General features: G+C 40.3%; 1 protein-coding gene across 1 annotated transcript in view; it reads right to left on the bottom strand.

The window, feature by feature from the left end:
* CD96 (CD96 molecule) overlaps positions 1-9,064 on the bottom strand; it is an 85,240-nt gene extending 76,176 nt beyond the window's left edge. Inside the window, 2 exon segments of the mRNA XM_067737161.1 lie at positions 6,268-6,624; positions 9,004-9,064. Of these exon segments, the coding sequence (XP_067593262.1) occupies positions 6,268-6,624; positions 9,004-9,064 (418 nt within the window).
* Between the last annotated feature and the right edge of the window lie 11,262 nt (positions 9,065-20,326).

Raw genomic sequence — 20,326 nt, forward strand, 5'->3', positions numbered from 1 at the left:
ATGATGGCAATGACTCAATACATAGGGAATTTCAGTGAGGATAAAATGAACCAGATGGTTGTTCTAGAGTTGAAAAGTCAATAATAAAAATAAAAAATTCACTGGGAATTCTCAACAGCCAATTTGAGATGGCAGAAGAAAAAAATCACTATGTCTGAATAATGATTAATATAAATTATCTAATCTGAATAGCAGAGAGAAAGAGGATTGAAGGAAAACAAAGAGTTTCAGAGCCATATAGGACAATATCAAGTGTCCTAACATATATGTAATTAGAGTCATAGAAGGAGAGATGAAACAGAGGGGGACAGAACAAATATTTGAAGAAACAAAGACCAAAAACTTCATATTTGATTTTTTAAAAATTTCCCCAAATTAATCTACACATTCAAGAACTTTAAAACCTTAATACGATAAATACAAAGAAACACCCAACTAGGCATGTCATAATCAAACTGCTGAAAGCCAAAACAAAGAGAAAAGTAGGAAAGCAGTGATTGAAATCAGTAAGGAAAAAGCCCCAAACTTATCACATGCAGGGACCAATAATAGAATTAATGGCTCTCGTCTCACTAGAAACAATGGAGATCAGAAGACATATTCAAAATACTGAAAGAAAAAACAGTCCACTAAGAATTCTACAGTCATTGAAAATATCATTCAAAAGTAAAAATGAAAAAAAGAAAAACCAGAATTCATGGCAAGTAGATTCGCTTTATATGAAATTCTAAAGTAAGTCCTTCAGGCTGAAAGAAAATGACACCAAATAGTAACTTCACTCCATGGGATGGAAAGAAGAGCATAGGAAATGGTAAATATATGGGTCAATATAAAATATATACATTATTTTTCTTTTTTCTTCTCAATTTCTTTAAGAATGTGAAATTCTTTAAACCATTAATTGCGGCACTGTTCTGTTGGGTATGTTATAGGAGATCATTCATGTGTCTGTTTTTTGTCTACTTTTTCTTTTTCACAACTTACTCCAGCACATCCTTTCCTTTTGCTATTATTGTCAATAATAACACAATATATATTCTTTATATATGTAATACATATAATAAACTGCATATATAGAAAAAATAGAAACATTGGAGTTAGCCAACAAGGACATTAACTCTTTTTACATATTCAAGAATAGAGAAAAAGATGAAGGAACTACATGAAAAGATGAACAATTTCATCAAAGAATTAAAAATCTAAAAAAACCAATAACTAAAAATATAACATCAGAAATTAAGAATGAATTTGATGAGATTGAAAACTTACTGGATACCAAGAAAAATAAGATTCGTGAATTGGAAAATAGGTCAATAGAAAATTTCTAAACTGAACCACAGGAAGGAAAAAAGTAGGAAATACAGAAAGAAAAGTATTAGAAATCATAAAAAAATATATTTAGTTACAATTTTTAACACTAGAAACCTAACATCACAAATTTAAATGCTAATTTAAAAAAACATGCAAGTGTGAGAAATAACATGAGTGAATTTCTGTATAATCTGGGAATGGGGAAAACGTTTCTTAACTATGACTCAAAATTAGAACCAATAAGGAAAAAAAAGTGATATATTTTATGTCATAAATGTAAGAATTATGCTGCATTGGAAACAGTAGGATAAGAAAGTATGGACAGAGGACAAACTGAGAAAATATTTGCAATTTATATTATAAATGGTTAATAGATTTTATATGTGGGACATTTTCAGCCTAATAAGGATAATAATTATAATGAATTAAAACTCATTAGTATGTTTAAATTCATATAAATTCTTGATACTTAACACAAATACTTATTTGTGACCTAAGAATGCTAGTGAACCAACTCATTTTTAAACCTGGTAAATAAAGGGAAAGAACCAAGTGTCTATTCTGCTTTTCTTATACAAATTGTACATGTAGTAAATAATTGGTTCATGGGAGGAATTTCTCTTTATAAGAATACTTCAGCTGATAAATGAAGGAATGATAGAATTAGAACATCACTCTTTGGCAGCCCATAATGAACGAATGGATCTAGGCAATACCCATCAGTGGCTGTTAACATCACACAATCAGACATTATGTAGCTCTGATGTAACTACACAACATCATCTATGAAATACTCTTGCCAGAAAATAAAAATAAATGTGATCAAATCTGTATACCTAACTAAAAGGTGAAAGAGGAACATGGAGATACCATGAGATGTGACAAGCAAAACCCAGGCTGTGGGTAATTCTACAGGACAAATAATCAAATTTGCTCAACAAATGCATTGGAAAAGAAAAATAAGAAATGTAAGACAGCCTTCAGATTAAAAGGGAACAGACTGGTCAGAGGCAGGTGGTGGGGAGTAGGCAAAATGAGTGAAAGTGGCCAAAAGGTACAAGCTTCCAGTTATAAAATAAATAAATTCTGGGGATGTAATGTACAGCATGGTAACTAAAGTTAAAAATGTGTTTAAAAGGGCTTCCCTGGTGGCACAATGGTTGAGAGTCCGCCAGCCGATGCAGGGGACACGGGTTCGTGCCCCGGTCCGGGAAGATCCCACGTGCCGCGGAGCGGCTGGGCCCGTGAGCCATGGCCGCTGAGCCTGCGCGTCCGGAGCCTGTGCTCCACAACGGGAGAGGCCACAACAGTGAGAGGCCCGCGTACCGCAAAAAAAAAAAAAAAAAAAAAAAAAAGTGTTTAAAAGTTGCTAAAAGAGCACATCTTAAGGGTTCTCATCATAAGAAAAAAAATTTAACTGTGTGGAGTGATGGATGTTAACGGAACTTACTGTGGTGATCATTTTACAATATATACATATATCAAATCATCATGTTGTATACCTAAAATGAATACAATATGTCAATTATATCTCAATAAAACTGGGAAAAAAGGTCAAAGAACACACTATGCCTTTAGATAGGGTAGTAGCATGTAGTTAGACTGAGATTACCAAGATTATATTATCCAGATTATTCCATTCTATTACTGGTACTATTACTCTGCTATTATAGTCTATACTACTTCTATTACCACACCTCCTCCTCCTTCTACTACCTTTCCTCCTTCTTCTCCTACTACTGCTTCTAACAACAGCATTAACCGCCCCCAAGGCTTCTGTTGTAATCTGGGAAATTAAAGCCATAGTGTACTTTTTAGAACTAATCCTAACAACTACACATTTCAGACACATTAAAGTCTCACAGTCTGAAGCACTGTGGGATCCAGTAGCGTCAAATGATGGAAACCTGGATGACAATAACCCAAGGCTTGACTCAGAGAACTGCGTTTCTTGGAATAACCCTAAAACTAACCTAAAAGGAAACCCTGTCAAGTGAAAATGAAAAAAGAGGCAAATGCCAAACAGTGTGTTACATTTCTACCCTCATCCACAGCCTCAGAGCACTAGCTCACACAAAGGAACAAGGTATAGTGAAGAGAAGAGTCCCTTCTCGGCTAGGCACTCCAGGAACATGGGGACAGGATTTAGACACACTGTTTTGTGAGCAGGCAGGGAGGAGAATGACTCTGCAGACAACAGAAAGGAAACAGAAAGAGGTCCCAACCACCTCTGGTCCCTCAGCATTTTCATATTTAGATTCTCATACACCACTTCAATTTGCATTTGTTCGTGTATTGCACATACTTGCACTCGTGTGTGCTTTGCTTACCCAACCAGCCTGTAAACCTGAAGATCTCCCAGGGTTGTGAGAGGGAAATGGCAAGAGAGAGAGAAGAAGGAGTGAAGATCAAAAGAATAAAGGGAAAAAAGATGTCGTGAGGGGGGATTTGACAGGGCTTTTGAGTGACAACTGCCCGTCTCAGTATCTGCCCCTTAGCTTTATACCAGGCTTACATTTTTGATCACTCTGTGGTGAAAGAGTTCTTTCCCTTTCTGTTTTTCTCTTTTCTATTTTTCTCCCTTTGTACCCAAATACACAATACCAGAATCATTTCTCTAACATCGAGGCCATTGTTTTTTCCGTCTGGTCCGGCAGATCAAGAGCAAAGTTACAGTCAGAAGACTGGGAAACTGACAACCACAAAGCATGTATACTTGGCTTCTGCCTCCCCAGTGATTTGCAGTTTTTAGTAGTTACAAGCTTGGCCCTTTATTTTAAGAAATACACTTTCCCTCAAAGGCAACACCACTCTCCTTTCTGAATGACACTGTACCTCTTCTCCACTGCTGTCTTTATGTTGAGCCATTCCCACCTCCTATTTCCTATACGGCACATTAATCCATGTTGTCAATTCTCCATGGAATAAACACTAGGTCCTCACATATGCAGTAGCATAGTTTACAGTTTTAGGAAGAAGACCCAAAATCTTTGTCTAAAGCCAAGGTCAGTGTGTACTTGTGCTAATGTGTGGCACGTTTTGTTGGGCCCCATATCAGGCAGACACAAAAAGAGAGGGCGGAAGACTCATTTTTAATGAGACCTGAGATATAGAGTTCACTCATTATTATTTCTACTATTCATAATGAAAAGTACCATTTTCCAAACTCTTACTCTTGGGCAGGAACTATGCTAAGTGCTTTACACAGATTATCTCATCTAATCGTCAAAATAATGGTACCTGTGAAGGAGTTCCTATAATTATCCGTATTTGTTATATCAGGAAACAAAAACTTAGGGACTTAGAAGAACCCGGCGAAGATGAAATATATAGTGAATGACAGAGCCAACATTCAAATCCAGGCCACCTGATGCCAAAATATATGTAGGTAAACACTGTTCTATACAGGTCTTTTCATTTCTCTTCACTCAACCCCCACCATCCCAACCTATCCCCAAATGAAGTATTTTTTCCTGGAAAACAGCAATGGGAATGGGGCATTGTTAAGGTAGAGGTAGAAGAGATCCTGCTCTATAGCTGGACTGCCCAACACCATGCATGGTCTTATCTCTTGAGAAGTGGAGAGGAAGTAATAAATCCATACCTGTTGTTTGTCCTGGGCAGCTCCATGCCTTCTTTAGCATAGCGTTCATGAGTTAGTTTTTGCTGTCCTTTTTTCATATAACACCAGGTCACTGTGCCCCTGAGTTAAAATCATTCCATTTCCAGTGCATTTTCCATTTGGCTTTCGTTTTCATCTTTTCCGTTAGTATAAACGGAGATCATTTATTTTAGGACCAACTAATTTAGGGTAGGCATTACTGTCATCATTTTCCAGATGGGCTCAGAGAATGTACATGCCAGGCCCCAGGTGAAATTCTTTTCTAGCCAGAAAGGTACTAGAACTTTAACCTAGGATTCCTGCCTCCAAAGGCAGCCTTCTAAAGCAAGAACGAGTGAATGCTACACATCCAGCAGCCTCCTCGGTACCTTTCCTTGCCTTATACTAAATATATCCAAAGCCACTTTGATAAGCCCCCCCCGGCAAAACCTTGCCTTATACTAAATATATCCAAAGCCACTTTAATAAGCCCCCCCCCCCGCAAAACCTTGCCTTATACTAAATATATCCAAAGCCACTTTGATAAGTCCCCCCTCAAACTGCTCTGATTCCTTTGCCTCCCATCTCAGTGAATGGCACCACCATTCAGGTGTGCTTGCCAGACACATGCATGATTTTTCTCTCCCTCACTCATACTGCCATTGTTCTAGATCCACTCTATTACCAAGTCCTACCTGTCTCATGCTCAAAGCTCAAATTCGTCATCTCCTTTCTACATCTTCCCAAACTATCACTCTGTCTCCTCTGGGCAACTGGTCTCCTAACTTGTCTCCACCTTCTCCTTCTCATGCCTCTTCACTTCTTTCTCATACTGAAGCCAGCACCAGCTTTTTATAACACAAATTCAATCAGGCTATAAATGTCATGCCATCCTTTGGTTGAAAATCCTTTGATGTCTTCCCAAGGCACTTAGATAAAAATCCAAACCTCAAACATGGCTGACAAAGTTCAGCATGATCTTGTCCTTACCGTATCTCCCACCTCATCCCTTAATTCTGTACCGAAGTCCCACTGGCATCTTCCTATGTCCTCAAACACTACACAGCCCTTCATATCAGCTGTTCCTTGTCTCTGGATCACTCACAAACCTTCCACCTCCCAAATGGTGTTAATATCTACTAATCTTCAGACCTCAGCTCAGGTGTTGCTTTCTCAGAGTCAATTTTCCTGACTTCTATTATATTCTCTCACAAAACCGCTGTAGTCTTTACCACTTATCACTGGTGCAATTTTACATGTATCCTGGCACATGGCTGGCTCAGAACACATACTTGTTGAACAAATGAGAGGTGAATGAATGCATGTGCTTCCTTCCCCCTCCCAGACATGCTTACCATTTGTCTGAATCTATAGGTTGTAGATTTTCGTCTGAATGCCCTCTGGGTACAGAGTGAAACTACACTCATACTTCCCAGTGAGCAAGGAGGACATGTTCCTTAAGTGCAGAGTCCACTTTGACACATTCCTGGGAGCTTCTCTGAAAGCCACCAGCGACTCACAGGGGCTCCCATTGGCACAGTAAAAGCCATGTTGGGGATGATAAAGGGCAATCAGGTCCAACTTATCAGTGACCTTGGACCACGGCATCTGCACCAAGAAGCCTTTCTTCTGTGTTTGGCAGGTCAGGTTGACATCAGAACCAGATAATGCATAAATGTCTTCTTCTGCATTGAACGTTTCTTCCAATACTCCTGAAAAGGAAGGACGTGAGCCATCAGTTTGCATGATTCACACAGAGTGACTCAATGAGAAACCTTGGTTACTTTGGTGAAGTGAGGGAGCAGCTGGAACTTTCCTCCCTGGCTGACTTAGGGGTTAGAGAGAGCTTGTTCCTGATCTAAACAGAGAAGCATAAGACTCAACACAAATGAGGAAGCATTTGCTTAAAGACACTAGAGGAAATTATTGACTTTTGAATGTCTATCACTTTGTCTATTGGTCTGTCCAAAAAATAATGTAAGTTCTCTGACTACCTGTGAAAAAAATTAAGCCTATTTAAAGATTGGAGCCCACTAGCAAGTTTATTATGACAACTACTCTTACAATGAATATAATTGGCTTTTTTTGTTTATGAATCAAAAGCACATAACATATAATAACACACAAATATTATTTTCTGAAACTGAAAAATAACTAATATGTTTTATTTATTTTTATTTATTTATTTTATTATTATTTATGTTTTATTTATTTATTTATTAACTAATATGTTTTATTTTATGTATGTTTTTAAAAATATATGTTTACAAGAGGATTTTACTAGGTTATTTTGTTTAATCCTCTGCACACACCAAAGGGTGATTTTTCTGTTTGTTTTTAAAATTTATTTATTTTTGGCTGTGTTGGGTCTTTGTTGCTGCGTGCGGGCTTTCTCTAGTTGCAGTGAGCATGGGCTACTCTTCGTTGAGGTGCGTGGCTTCTCATTGTGGTGGCTTCTCTTGTTGTGGAGTATGGGCTCTATAGGCGCATGGGCTTCAGTAGTTGTGGCACACGGGCTCAGTAGTTGTGGCTCACGGGCTCTAGAGTGCAGGTTCAGTAGTCGTGACGCATGGCTTAGCTGCTCTGCAATATGTGGGATCTTCCCAGAAAAGTGATCGAACCCGTGTCCCCTGCATTGGCAGGCGGATTCTTAACCACTGTGCCACCAGGGAAGTCCAAAGGGTGATGTTTGTTAACACTGTTTATCAAAGAGGAAACTGAGGCACAGAGAGATTAAGTGATTTGCTTAAAGTCACACCTCAGTAAAAGAACATTAATTTGGTTGTCTAGAGTCTATGCTCCTTCTATAACCTTCATGACCTCCAAACTGCCTTCCAAATTGGTTGAGAAGAGTAAGAAATTTGACATTCAATATCAGAGGATCAAAAGGGCCATCATTTCCATGTAGTTAGGGTGCCTGAGGAAAGGATGGGGAAAAAACAGCAGTAGAGGTTTCCACTAAAGGTAACCCACTGGTCAGCATCATCTATAATCAACACTGAAACACTAGACATGAAAGAAGATTCCCTCCCATCAGCTCTCTGACCAAATGGTACAGGACACTTACAATATGTTAAGCACTGAGCCTTTGACATGCCTTCAATAGTGTAGGTCTCAGTTTTAGAATTAACATGGAATACTGTTACAGGAATGATATATTATTGTGACAAGTACCACTGAAGCTCACAAAGGAAAAAGATAAAAAGATGACAAGCAACTGAGAAAAAAACAGCCTCCAAAGGTACTGGACAAATGGGAGTTACTACACTTCTATGAATGCAAAAGTTTGGGTAGGCAGAGGTTAGTGCAGCTTAACGTAGCTCCCTGTGAGCTCACCTTTGCCTGGTAATACATCTCTGATCCTATCTACAGCATTATATTCCAAAGTCTCCTTTGATTTAGAAATTCTCCTTTAAAATCTTCATAACTATATCTGAAAAGCAGAGCTAATTCTTAAGACACTCGGGCTCCCTCTAATACCCTCGTGCTACGGAATGCAGAACAAATCTCTCCTCCTGCTGTTTTTAAATAGGCCCTTTAGGCACTGGTCCCCGCTGTCATAAGGACCCTACTTTGTCTCCCAGGTCCATACCTACACATGCCTCATTAAAATTCAACATATGTTCAGCTCCCAAAGATCTTAGTATTTGGAGGAGAAATTCTTGCTCTATCCAAAAGAGAAAGTATTTGAGAAAGAGAAAAGGTTGAGCCAGGAGCTCTGAGTCTCGATGGCTTGTGATGTTTCTAGTATTCCGGAGTTATTCTATCACTTGGAGAGCATTTCATTTGCAAGAAGCACAATTTCCCAGTTACTCCAAGAGACCCTCTTAGAAAGAAAATGGGTGAAAATGTCTCAGAGCAGTGGCACAAACCCCCCATTCCCTTCTTGTTTTTAGCGCTCATTTGTAATCCTTTCTAGACTCTTAACATCTCTCTGAGAGCTGCCACTTAAATACATAACTGAAAACCTTAATAACAGTCTGCCTCTGGTGATCAATTTCGGCAGTAGCCACAAGGCATTTTAAATAAACAGAGGCCCCATTCCCCTCAAAGCGGCCGATCTGACAAGAAAGGACAACCAGAAGCCTTACCCCTGACAAAATGTATCTGGATGATGGAATAGACAGCACAGTATGTCCATTTCCCCCCCATAGTCTCCTGAAGGCCTCACACCAGCATTTCCATAATGATCACAGAAGTCAATAGATGCCTTTAACTAAGCAAACTCCAGCCACCCTGTTCGTGCTGAAAAAACGCCACATCTACCAAACGCCTGTGTCTGTTTATCACTTGGCAAGACCCCAGGAAATGAAACGTAGACAGGAAAGTAATGTGGTTCAGAGCTAAGTATAACCTTCAGCAGAACAATGTTGAAATGGTTCTCTGAAATCTTGTGTACCACCTTCGTTAAAAGCATTTTTAGTATCCAAAGATTCTCTCCTTCAGGATCTGTGTCAGTCAAGCTGCTTCTGAAATCCACACAAAGGAGATCATGCAGAGCAGTTCATAATCTGCTTTTTATACATTTCTTTTCAAGAGCACAAAGTCATTTAACAAATGTGAGCTCAGTGTCTTTCATAATAGTTTTTCTGTTCAATTTTAAAATATGTTTTCTTTCCAGAATTGCTTCAGGGTGAAAGAACAAAGAATTAACAGGTTTAATTTTAATAAAATCTGAGAAGTAACAGAGGGTAGCTCCAGCTAAGAAATGGAATTTTAACGTCTCCCTTCTTTCAGGGAAACCCACATTCCCTGGAGGTGAGGAGACGAGGGCTCCTTTTCCACCCTGTGTCTGGGATAGGCTGGTGGTCAAGTAGGGAATTCTCCCACCCTGCTGGCGGGAGGTCTGTTCTGATGATGACAGAAAAGCGTGTCTTTGCCTCAGCAAAGATCATGCAGAGTAAGACAGAAACAATCAGAATCCAAAGGCAGAGAGAATCTCCTACCTCAGCTGGTTACCAGGCCCTGTTACATCCACCCACTTACTTCCGTTTACCGAGGACCGGATTTCAGGGAAGTGACTCCTTGGTAAAAATCGCTGGTTATTCGCAGAAGGACATGATGACTGTTCCCTGTCAGATACAACTGTATTGGTTTTCTACCTTGGGGTAAAATAGGCCGTCTTTACCTGCCAACATTAAGAAAAGAAACATTAGGCTGGAACTACAGCATAAGTTTAATGAACAAAGAATAAAAATGAATTAATATGTACCATCTTATGAACAATTGGTGAAATATTCTGTGACCCTAATCTCATTACTATCAGCAAGGCTAAAGACAAATGAGAAGACTGAGTTGTATTCCTGAGATGGTTACTCTTTTGAGGTCAGGGAGAGATAATTCTGACCAGGTCATCATCATGTATCATGTCATCATGTATCATGACATCATGGGTGTACTGATCTGTCCTATGCAAGGACTTGGGGGGGGGATACGGACGATGCTAAGATATAAAGCATCACTCTTGCCATTCAGGAGATTAGAATTACCTGGGAGAAGACATTTGCATATGGTGAAATAGGGTTACTGTCTTCCTGGACGTCCAGGCTACCCTCTACACCACCCCTACAAATATTTGCCGTGACAATTGCCATACTCATTACTACTCAGCTAATGATGTTTCCTGCAGAGGCCAGAAAATGGAGTTACTGATTTCCTACTCCAGGGCTCCCAAACTTTTATTCCTATCCCCCACTACCGCCTCCCCAGTAGGTCTCAGGTCCCTCGAGGTGTTGGGTCAGTTGGGGCTGACAGGGATATTTTCAGGGAGGGCTGGGGAGTTCAAAGTCTTTGATTGAAAGGCGGGAAGAAACATCACTGCTCTTGATGCCTTCATATCTGCCCCTTTCCTCCTAGAAATTCTAGTAAATCACGGTGATGGAGTATAGAGGCAAAAACAGGCCAGAAGATATAGTAAGAAGACCCTGATCTATAGGTTGATGTCCCTATTAAACTGGGAGACATTACAAGCCTGGGGAGGGATTTCAGTTACTTTACTCCACTTGTCATATTAAGAGGAATCTACCTAAGTAGAAACCAATAAGAATCTAAATTTATTGAATTCTCTAAGAAAATATCCTCCCCCTTGAATCATCTAGAGGTCTCTTATCTCTTATTGCCTGAAGGTGAAGCAACTCTTCAAATAAATCCCTCAGATTCAGAAAAAGGGAAATCCTCACTTGTTTTCCAGAGCTACAGAGTAACTTTTAATGGAATCCATGCCTGAGGCTGGGATGCCCAGGGCCCCATTTAGTGGCTACTGGGCAAATCTGCCCATCCTGGGTGTGGTTTTTATACTTCCGTGGCCTAGAGTCATCAGATTGGACTGATTTTCCTTTGAGATTCACCCAGGCTCTAATAGAAGAAAAATTTCACATGCCCACAGAATATTAATTGTGCTCACCTGGCGTCCTGCAGCTAAGAGCCCGGCGCCAGCCCCTCCATGGCTGTTTGCATGCAGCAGGTGGCAGCAACACCCCACAGACCAGCACTGCTAGCCCAGTGATGGGAATTGCCCTCACTGCTTTTCAATCCTGGGAATATTTTCTAAAGGCCCTTTCAGCATGAGGGTAGGCATTCTCTATACTTAAAAATAACTCTTCTATGGAAGTCATGTCAATCTCTTCTATTATCCTCCCTGCTCACTAAATCCCAACTGCATGGTGTTTCTTCTGCCTTAGATTAGAGTCTACTGCATATAAAGAGAAAACAGAAGCAGTCAGTTTCACACACAAAAAGAAATCTTGAACTTCAGAAGCAAATTCCATTATTGACAAAGTGAAGCAGGGGCACACATTATTTCTGCTACAGGCAAGACACAATTGTGTGTTTTGGACAAACTTTTTAAATGCTCCATCTAAACACTTACCCTCAATGAGATTAAGGACATTTTCAGAAATAGGAAGTTGAGCAAAAGGTAATCTTATTTTTTGTGGTTTTCAGAGAGGTTAACTCAAATATTATTGATTTGTCTTGGATTTTATTCTTTTTTTTTTTAACATCTTTATTGGGGTATAATTGCTTTACAATGGTCTGTTAGTTTCTGCTTTATAACAAAGTGAATCAGTTATACATATACATATGTTCCCATATCTCTTCCCTCTTGCGTCTCCCTCCCTCCCACCCTCCCTATCCCACCCCTCCAGGTGGTCACAAAGCACCGAGCTGATCTCCCTGTGCTATGCGGCTGCTTCCCACTAGCTATCTACCCTATGTTTGGTAGTGTATGTATGTCCATGCCTCTCTCTCGCCCTGTCACAGCTTACCCTTCCCCCTCCCCATATCCTCAAGTCCGTTCTCCAGTAGGTCTGTGTCTTTATTCTTTAACTACTACTACTATTTTATTCTTTAACTACTTATATAAAAAAATAAGAACGTGGAGTGTTATACTGTTGTACATGTTTCTTTCCCAAAATGTTTAGGAAACATGCTGCTCGATGTTTCAGTTAATCAAAAAATATGTATTTAGTGCCAACTCTTAAGGGATTACTGAAGAGGCATAGTTCTAGGTGATTTTAAATACAAATGAGGAAATAAGTCCTTAAGGCACTTATCATTTGGCTGGGGAAAAAATATCCATGTGCACCAGAGAGTCAGGTAACATAAAGCACAGAATTAAATGAGTAGGTAGCACAGGTCTTTAGAAAAGGGGATGATCTCCTAGGGATCAGGTGGGCTAGGAACATCTCAAGCGTGGAATCTTAACTTGGCTTTACATTGTAGAAGTGAGTCTGGTGGAAACCATGAGGTAAGTCATTCCAGGCAGAGCCAACCCTTGGGAGTACTGAAGTTCAAGGCCAATTCAGTGAGTCAGCTGTTATCATGAAGCAGAGGCTTTATTGGGGGGGCTTGGGGCAAAGTCATGCTAGGGATGAGCTTAGATTCTGGAGGGCTTCGAATTCTAGGCTATAGATTTTTTTCTTCATGTCAGAGAGAGTTATAGGATTTTCAACAAAAGAGTAACATATTTAAAAGTAACATTTTAGTAGGATGAATTAGGTGAATTAGTAGGTGGACATGTGAAGACTGAATAAAAGAAGGCAGAAAAAAAGAGGCAGGAGACCTGTTAGGAATTCTGTATTTCTTTAGGCACCTGAGGATGAGAGCTTTCCTATTGGCAATTGTCAAGTATGATAGGGGCATGGACATTGCAAAGAACGGAGGTAAGGCTTGGTGTCCAGTTGGACATGGAGTCAAAATCTCCTTTGAATTTTCATACATCAGAATTAGGAGGAAAGAAAAACCATCATAGAGCTGGATTCCTGCTCCCTTCCCTACCCCAGGAGCAATCGTCAGGGATCACTGGATTTTGAACTAGAAGTGAGGGATGACCTATTAGGTACAGGTAGAGGCCCTGACTCCATGAGAATGAAGGTCCTCCTTTTGGCTTTCACTCAAATTTTATGAATTTTAAGAATTATCATCTAATGGAAGAGAGAGAACTTCACGAGACTTTCCACACAGCAATTTGCTTTACCACCATCATTTCCACCATGCTCAATCCATCCAGTAAAGACTGATTTTAATGTAATACATTTTTGTAATGACAGCATCAATATCTGCTCATTACAAGAAAACACTTTAAAAGGATAACAAAGAAAATAAAAATCAGTTGGAATCCTAACCACCCAAAGACAACCAAAGTACTTATATTTTGTCTTATATCTTTCTAGACATTTACATAAATATGTTATATGAAGAAACTGGATTTTTACTATTTTTACTGCATGTACTCTAATCTGTGCTTTTTTTCACTTCATAATATATTGTAGACATATATACATGTTATAAAACAAAGATAAACTTCTTCCTTTAAAATAGTTGCATAATATATTATTCTACAGATGTCCAGAAAAGTATTTTTTAAGTAAGAGAAATTTTAGAATATTTTTTACTTTGAGAAATAGAATCACAAAATACAATTGAATAATTATAGTAAGTAATCTTTGAATTTTTCTTTTCAGGGGCAAGTTGAAATAAGGAGAGGGAGAGAGAGAGAGAGAAAGAGAAAGAGAGAAAGAGAGATCAATCCTGATTTTGCCAAAGCTCTGGGAAGCTACTGACTCAATAATAACTCAATAATGGTGACTTTTGCAGAAAAACACTTGAAAAACCATTAACATCTCTAGGGTTAAGTTAGCATAGTGAGCATTAGAAGAAATATTTTAAATTCTACATTCTACCTGGTTTCAAAGCAATGAAATTTATTTCAAACGTGTCTTCACATTCAATGGAGAAATTTAAAAAACACCTTGAAAAACTGAGAAGTGTTCAACTGATTTTAGAGCTTAATAAAAAGACAGTGTGGAGCAAAAATCACACACCCTGGTTTTTCTGTAGACTGCTACAAACATATTCTTAACCACATTACATTTTTACAACTACCGATTCATGTACAGATACTGTGTTGCTACACTTGGTGAAAACAATAGGCTAGGGAAAGTCAGCCAAGGACTGGATCTGACCTTTGTCAGTAATCCCCCTCTTCCTTTTCCCCAATAATTTGTCTTTAAATGGAGTTCTAAGTTTGAGAGTAAGTGAGAAAGGGAAAGAGAGGGAGAGAGACCATGCTGGTGTTTTTCCTCCCTCCCTCCTTCCCTCCCTTCCTTTCTCTCTTTCTTGTAGTGATGTTGCTTAATGCAACCTTAATTAAGTAGCGCTAATGGGAAATAGGAGATTATGATTAACAGCATTTCCAGGGTAACCGAGAGCTAAAGCAAATTATTTTCTTGGAGGAGGAACAATTGTAATGGGGAGAGGAAATGGTGGGATGGAAACATAGTCCTCATTGCTGAACATCTTTTTTTTTTTTTTTTTTTTTTTTGCGGTACGCGGGCCTCTCACTGTTGTGGCCTCTCCCGTTGCGGAGCACAGGCTCCGGACGCGCAGGCTCAGCGGCCACGGCTCACGGGCCCAGCCGCTCTGCGGCATGTGAGATCCTCCCGGACAGGGGCACGAACCCGCGTCCCCTGTGTCGGCAGGCGGACTCTCAACCACTGTGCCACCAGGAAAGCCCCGAACATCTTTTTTAAAAGGTATTACTTCTCATTTCTGGCTCAATAAAAACTTTGTAATGGACATTATTTCATTTTATTTGGTGATTGAGATTCTTACAGAGACCAGGGACATTGTTCTGAACCTCAGACCCCAGCGTGGAACATAAGAATATAGAGGATAGTTGTAAATAAAAATCTACTCCCTCTTCTAGAGAAGAAGTCTAACTTTCGAAAGATTTGCCTCTTTTGTGGAAGAGTCAAAGACAGAGGCATGAACGCGCGCGAAGCTTGTATATTTTCTGCCAAGATCTATAAAATGTTGGAGCTAGAAGTAACTGTAGGATCATCTAGTATAGACAGAACCCTTCATCTTACAGATGAAAAAAACTGAGGCCCGAGAGGTAAAATTGCCTTGACCAAGGTCAAACGGTTTGTTATAAAGAATCCTGTACTACTTGTTATACTGAGTCTTATTTCAACATGATTAAACTTCAACATCTTGACAAGGAAGCAACAATCTAGAAAACATAGGTTTTTTTTTTTAATTCCCATGACATTTTTCTCTACTAACCTGCACCTGTATGTCACAGAGGAAACAATAGTGATTTATATGTATATATTTGTATATGTATGTGTGTGTGTGTGTGTATATATATATATATATAGTCACACACATATATATAAACACATACATATATATTTGTTCTAAAAGTTTCTGTTTGTGTATTTGTTTGCTTGCTTGCTTTTCAAGTTAATTTCCTGGAGGAATTCTGACTACTTCTTTGGGTGAGACCAGGCATGCTATTTTTTAATGGAAGTTATTGAATTAACCTCACTCTGGTGTTATATAATTCAGCATCAGTTTTATCCTATTTTCACTGTTCTTTAGCCATTTATTATTTATTTTCCCCTCTGGTTTTGCTCAGGGAACGACTACAGGTCTCCTATTTACATCTCCAAGCAATTCTCTTTCTCTTTTCAGTTTCTCCTTTATCCCCAATACACTCAACCAGTGCTGAATGGGGAAGCTGCTCTAATGACCCAGCACCTGGCTAGGAAGGCATATCTCTAGGAGAACGCTGATGCAAACAAATGTATGTGGAAAACACTGTGTGTGGAGAGTCCTCTGAAGGAAGCTGAAGATCCTCAAACCTTTTTTTCCCCTAAAACAAAATCATGTTTTGTCACTTTTGAGAATGTTAGAAAAGCTTTCTTTCCCCTAAAACAGAATCATGCTTCATTGCTTTTGAGAAAGTTAGAATCTACTTGAAATTAGGAGTATTTGTATCAATTTCACAGTCTAACCACAGTCACAGAACAAAGAAACCTCAGAAGAACCAACCGCCTTATTTTACGTACGAGGAATCTGGTGGCCAGGAAAGGGAAATGATGGACTTGAAGTCACAGAGTTACTTATACCATAAATATTGAACTCCAGGGTTTGGCTTTACCCTGGGCTACCCTTTTCTCCCCCACAGAAACAAAGATTAATCATATCACAGATGTTGCTATGTACGTGGCCATGAGTAAAAGACAACAAAACCAGGCTGAAATGTGGATGCTGGGTTGTCAACCAGATTCACTCCCCAGCAAAGGAATTCATCCCCACCCACGCCAACCTCACAGCACCACGTAACTCAGACGCGTGCCTCTATGACAGAAAACTGCTCAGAGACCCCTGAGAGTTACTTGTGAGAGGTGCAAACCTCAAATGCCAGTTCTGTAAATGTCCAAGCTCCTTTATTCATATGCGTCTAGGTCATACACATGCTTGAGAGGAACCCAGCACCTCACCGCAGCTCGCCTACCCCCCGCTCAACACTCCATCTCTCACCACAGTCCTGCCCCCTCTTCCCTTTCTGTCTCTCAGGCTCTTCACGTTCATTAAACTCCAGGTTGTCTGCATTTACCGTTTTCTCTGCTTGGAACGCTCTTCCACAGGCTTGTTACATGACTGGATTCTTTCATTCTGGGGTTGTTCAAATGCCCTTTCCTCTGTGAGGCCTTTCCCGACCCCTGTGACTAAATCTTCCCCCGCCAAGCGCCCTCCTCCCACCATGTGTCTCTGTCACATCAATAGCTGTATTTCCTTCGTCATGCTTATCACTGTAAGTTAAGTTTCTTATTTTCTCGTAGGTATACTGTCACTTTCCGTTAGAATGCAAGCTCTGTGAGGACAGGGTCTCTGTACCTTGGCAAACGTCCTCTCTATCCGCCTTTGCCCTCCAGCTGCTGTGGCGGCAACCGGCAGCTCACATCTACAGCCTGAAGGCACCTCTCCCCAGCTGCCCTGAACACCTCCTACTTTCTGAGTTGGGCATCTCCGGGGCCGGGACACAGTATGTCATCCACTCTGACACATGCACAACGTTGGAAGTACAAGGGAGTTAATGCCCCACGGGGTGACACTTGACCAATGGGGAGCAGGGGCTGGTGCATAAATCCGTCTTCTTCTGACGTTCAGGGGGTTGATTCTCAGGTGTTCTACCCAACTCCTCAGAGGGCACCCAGAGGGCCCCTGCCACATTCGTCCACAGTGTAAGCTGCTTGACGATGCACCCTTGGATTGGCTTTCCCTCCTTCTTTACTTTATTCTTTTCAGTCCTGTTCCAGAGGATAATATCCTCAAGTAACTGTAAGAAGGCCCTGGTCTCAGCTGTGCTTTTGGAGGAATGCGTACAAAGGCTGTCTCCTTACTCACTGTTCTATCTCCAGCCCCCATGGATACTATATGAATGTTTTTGGGTGAAACTCTCTTGACTAAGAAATACCACTTCCCATATTCATCTCACAACATACACAAAATTGAAAAAAACTAGTCAAGTCATCCTAAAAATAAGATATCCTTCACCCTGATGGGCTTCTCAACAAATATTGGGCTCCAACTCTAGGTCAGGCACTAGGGTTGATCTACGGAGCAAAGATAGAGAACGCTTCCTCTCCCCTGATGCCTTTTCAGATTATCACGGAGAGGAGTGACCACTGTGAGAATCAGCAGTTCAAGGACCCCCACTGGATCTACCACAAATTACGACCTTTAGGTCCCCTATGAAGTATATTAGACTAAGGAAATAAGCAGTTCGTAAAAGAGCAGACAATATATACCTTGACAAAGTGAATATAAATTTAAAGACATTTCATGGCTGACTTGCCAAATGCTCAAATCAACTGTAGAAAACACATAAATCCTCGTTACGTGAGCCATGGAATTCAATAGCAGTACTTAAGATAGAAATAAGTGCGAGAAACTTACATCTACCAATGACAAAATGATTTTCTCTGATAGTCAGAGTTAAGTGGTATAATGCTGTGACTATGGGGAAATGAACATGATAAAATCTAGGTCTCTTACATACAGGCACATAATATTTTTAAGATATCAGAAAAGCCACCATGTGACTTTTGCTGTCACTGGTGGCTTAGCATTTACTGAAGTAATTGCTCCCTGGGAGCTGAATTACTCCAGAGTTGGTTAGCTAACATTTTCCCAGCAGAAAACAGAAAGCACCCTCAAAAGTGATAACTGAGTAGAGCTTAATATACAGTTTATTTATAAAGGTGTGGTAGGGTATAGGGGAAACAACAAGGGATGGCACAGTTCTCAGAACTGTCAACACCAAGAAGCCATTTCCTTTCTTAGGACTGAGGGGAAATGGAAGAGGATCACCAGAGAGAATGGCTGTAGGGGGAGGCCCTCCTGACCCGAATTGTGTCTTTCAGTGCAGCCAAGCCATGGCAACCCCTCAGGTAGGGGCCTGGGGATGGAAATAACTTGACTTCACTCTTTTTTCCTCCCTCTATTTTTTCAAGTAGTTTTGACAAATATATAATTTTTATTTTGTCAAACAGAGAGAAGGAGCATGAGATCAGGGTATTTATGTGCGCCCACTGGCTGAACCAGAGGTCAAGGGAGCTCATTTATACAGTCCACACAGCTTAGCTTACCAGGACGATGAACATGATGGATACAGAGGGACAAACTGACAACATCCAGCACAGCAGCTGTATGGTCCTCAGTTATTGTAACAGGAAAGGCTGCAGGCTTCCTTTGCTGGTCCACCTGGACCAGGACAGGACTTGCTGTTGAGTGCCCAGCCTACTGGCGAGGAGGCACCTCAGAAACTACCAGTTAGAGAATGTTCAGCAGCATGATGGATGAAAGCCAGGTGAGGAGCTTTTCCTCCTTTGAGAAGGGTTTAAGAAGATGCCACTTACTTTAGTCTTGTGCAATGAGGTATGTTCTGTCATGGGAAGGAGCTTCCCCTGTTGGCAATGCCTGCAAGAGGATCCCAGACTTCATGGAAGAAAACAGTTGAAATCAGGAGAGTGTGTCGTTATGTTCTGTGTATAGCGTGACTAAGGCATTCTTTTGAGACTCTAACCATGGTAGAATAGCATTTAGTTCTTGCTTTTAAAGACTGGTGAAGGATCAGTACCCTTCACTTCCACCATTTCTGTCACCTCCTTGTATGTCTAGAGCATTCCCTGGGGAGAACAAGTATTACCATTTAAAAGACTTCTTTTTTTCATTAGGTCTCAACATTCTAGGTAGGACCAAGTTCCCCTGACAAGTTAAGAGTGAGCACAGACATCAACCTAAAGCCCTTATTTAGGAAAATCCTTGGATTTTTCCAACGAATTCTTTACCTTTATAATATGGGGCATGAAATCTCAGGGGCCAGGAAAATACTCCCATGACCTGTTAGGAGTAGAAATGAATACCTGAGAAATAGGCAAACCAGAAATTGATTGGTTTTAAAGTGGGTAGCAGGACCCAGCCACAAACTGTGAACTAAGACTCCTTTTCCATGAATATCTGTCGAGACATTCTATACCATCATCTGAAGGTAAATGGTGAGTGTCCATGCAGTCCTGGATCCTGACGTGTTGTCATGGTTTGCACTAAATCCATTGGATAGAGATACTTGAGACTATGGGTTTTAAAAAATACAGCTTTTATGTAGAGATTAAATGCTATAACATGTTGTATTGGTTTTCTGGGGTTGCTGTAACAAATTACCAGAAACCTGGTAGCTTAAAATAATAGAAATTCATTCTATTGGGTTGGCCAAAAAGTATGTTTGGGTTTTTCTGTATCATCTCACAGAGAGACCCCAACGGACTTTTTGGCCAGCCCAATGTAACACTTCCGGAAACAAGAAGTCCAAAATCAAGGTGTCAGCAGGGCCTCTCTCCCTCCGAAGGCTCTAGGGAACAATCTGTTCCTTGGCTTCTCAGCTCCTGGGGTCTGTCAGCATCACTCCAACGTGTCCTCTCCTCGTCTGTTTCTAATAAGGACATTAGTCATTGAATTTAGGGCCCCCTCTGTTAATCCAGGATGATCTCATCTCAAGATCTTTAACTTAATTACATCTGCAAAGACCCTTTTTCAAATTAGGTCACATTTACAGGTACTGGG

This window comes from Pseudorca crassidens, chromosome 5 (genome assembly GCF_039906515.1).
Source record: "Pseudorca crassidens isolate mPseCra1 chromosome 5, mPseCra1.hap1, whole genome shotgun sequence".
In the NCBI taxonomy this organism is placed as follows: Eukaryota; Metazoa; Chordata; class Mammalia; order Artiodactyla; family Delphinidae; genus Pseudorca; species Pseudorca crassidens.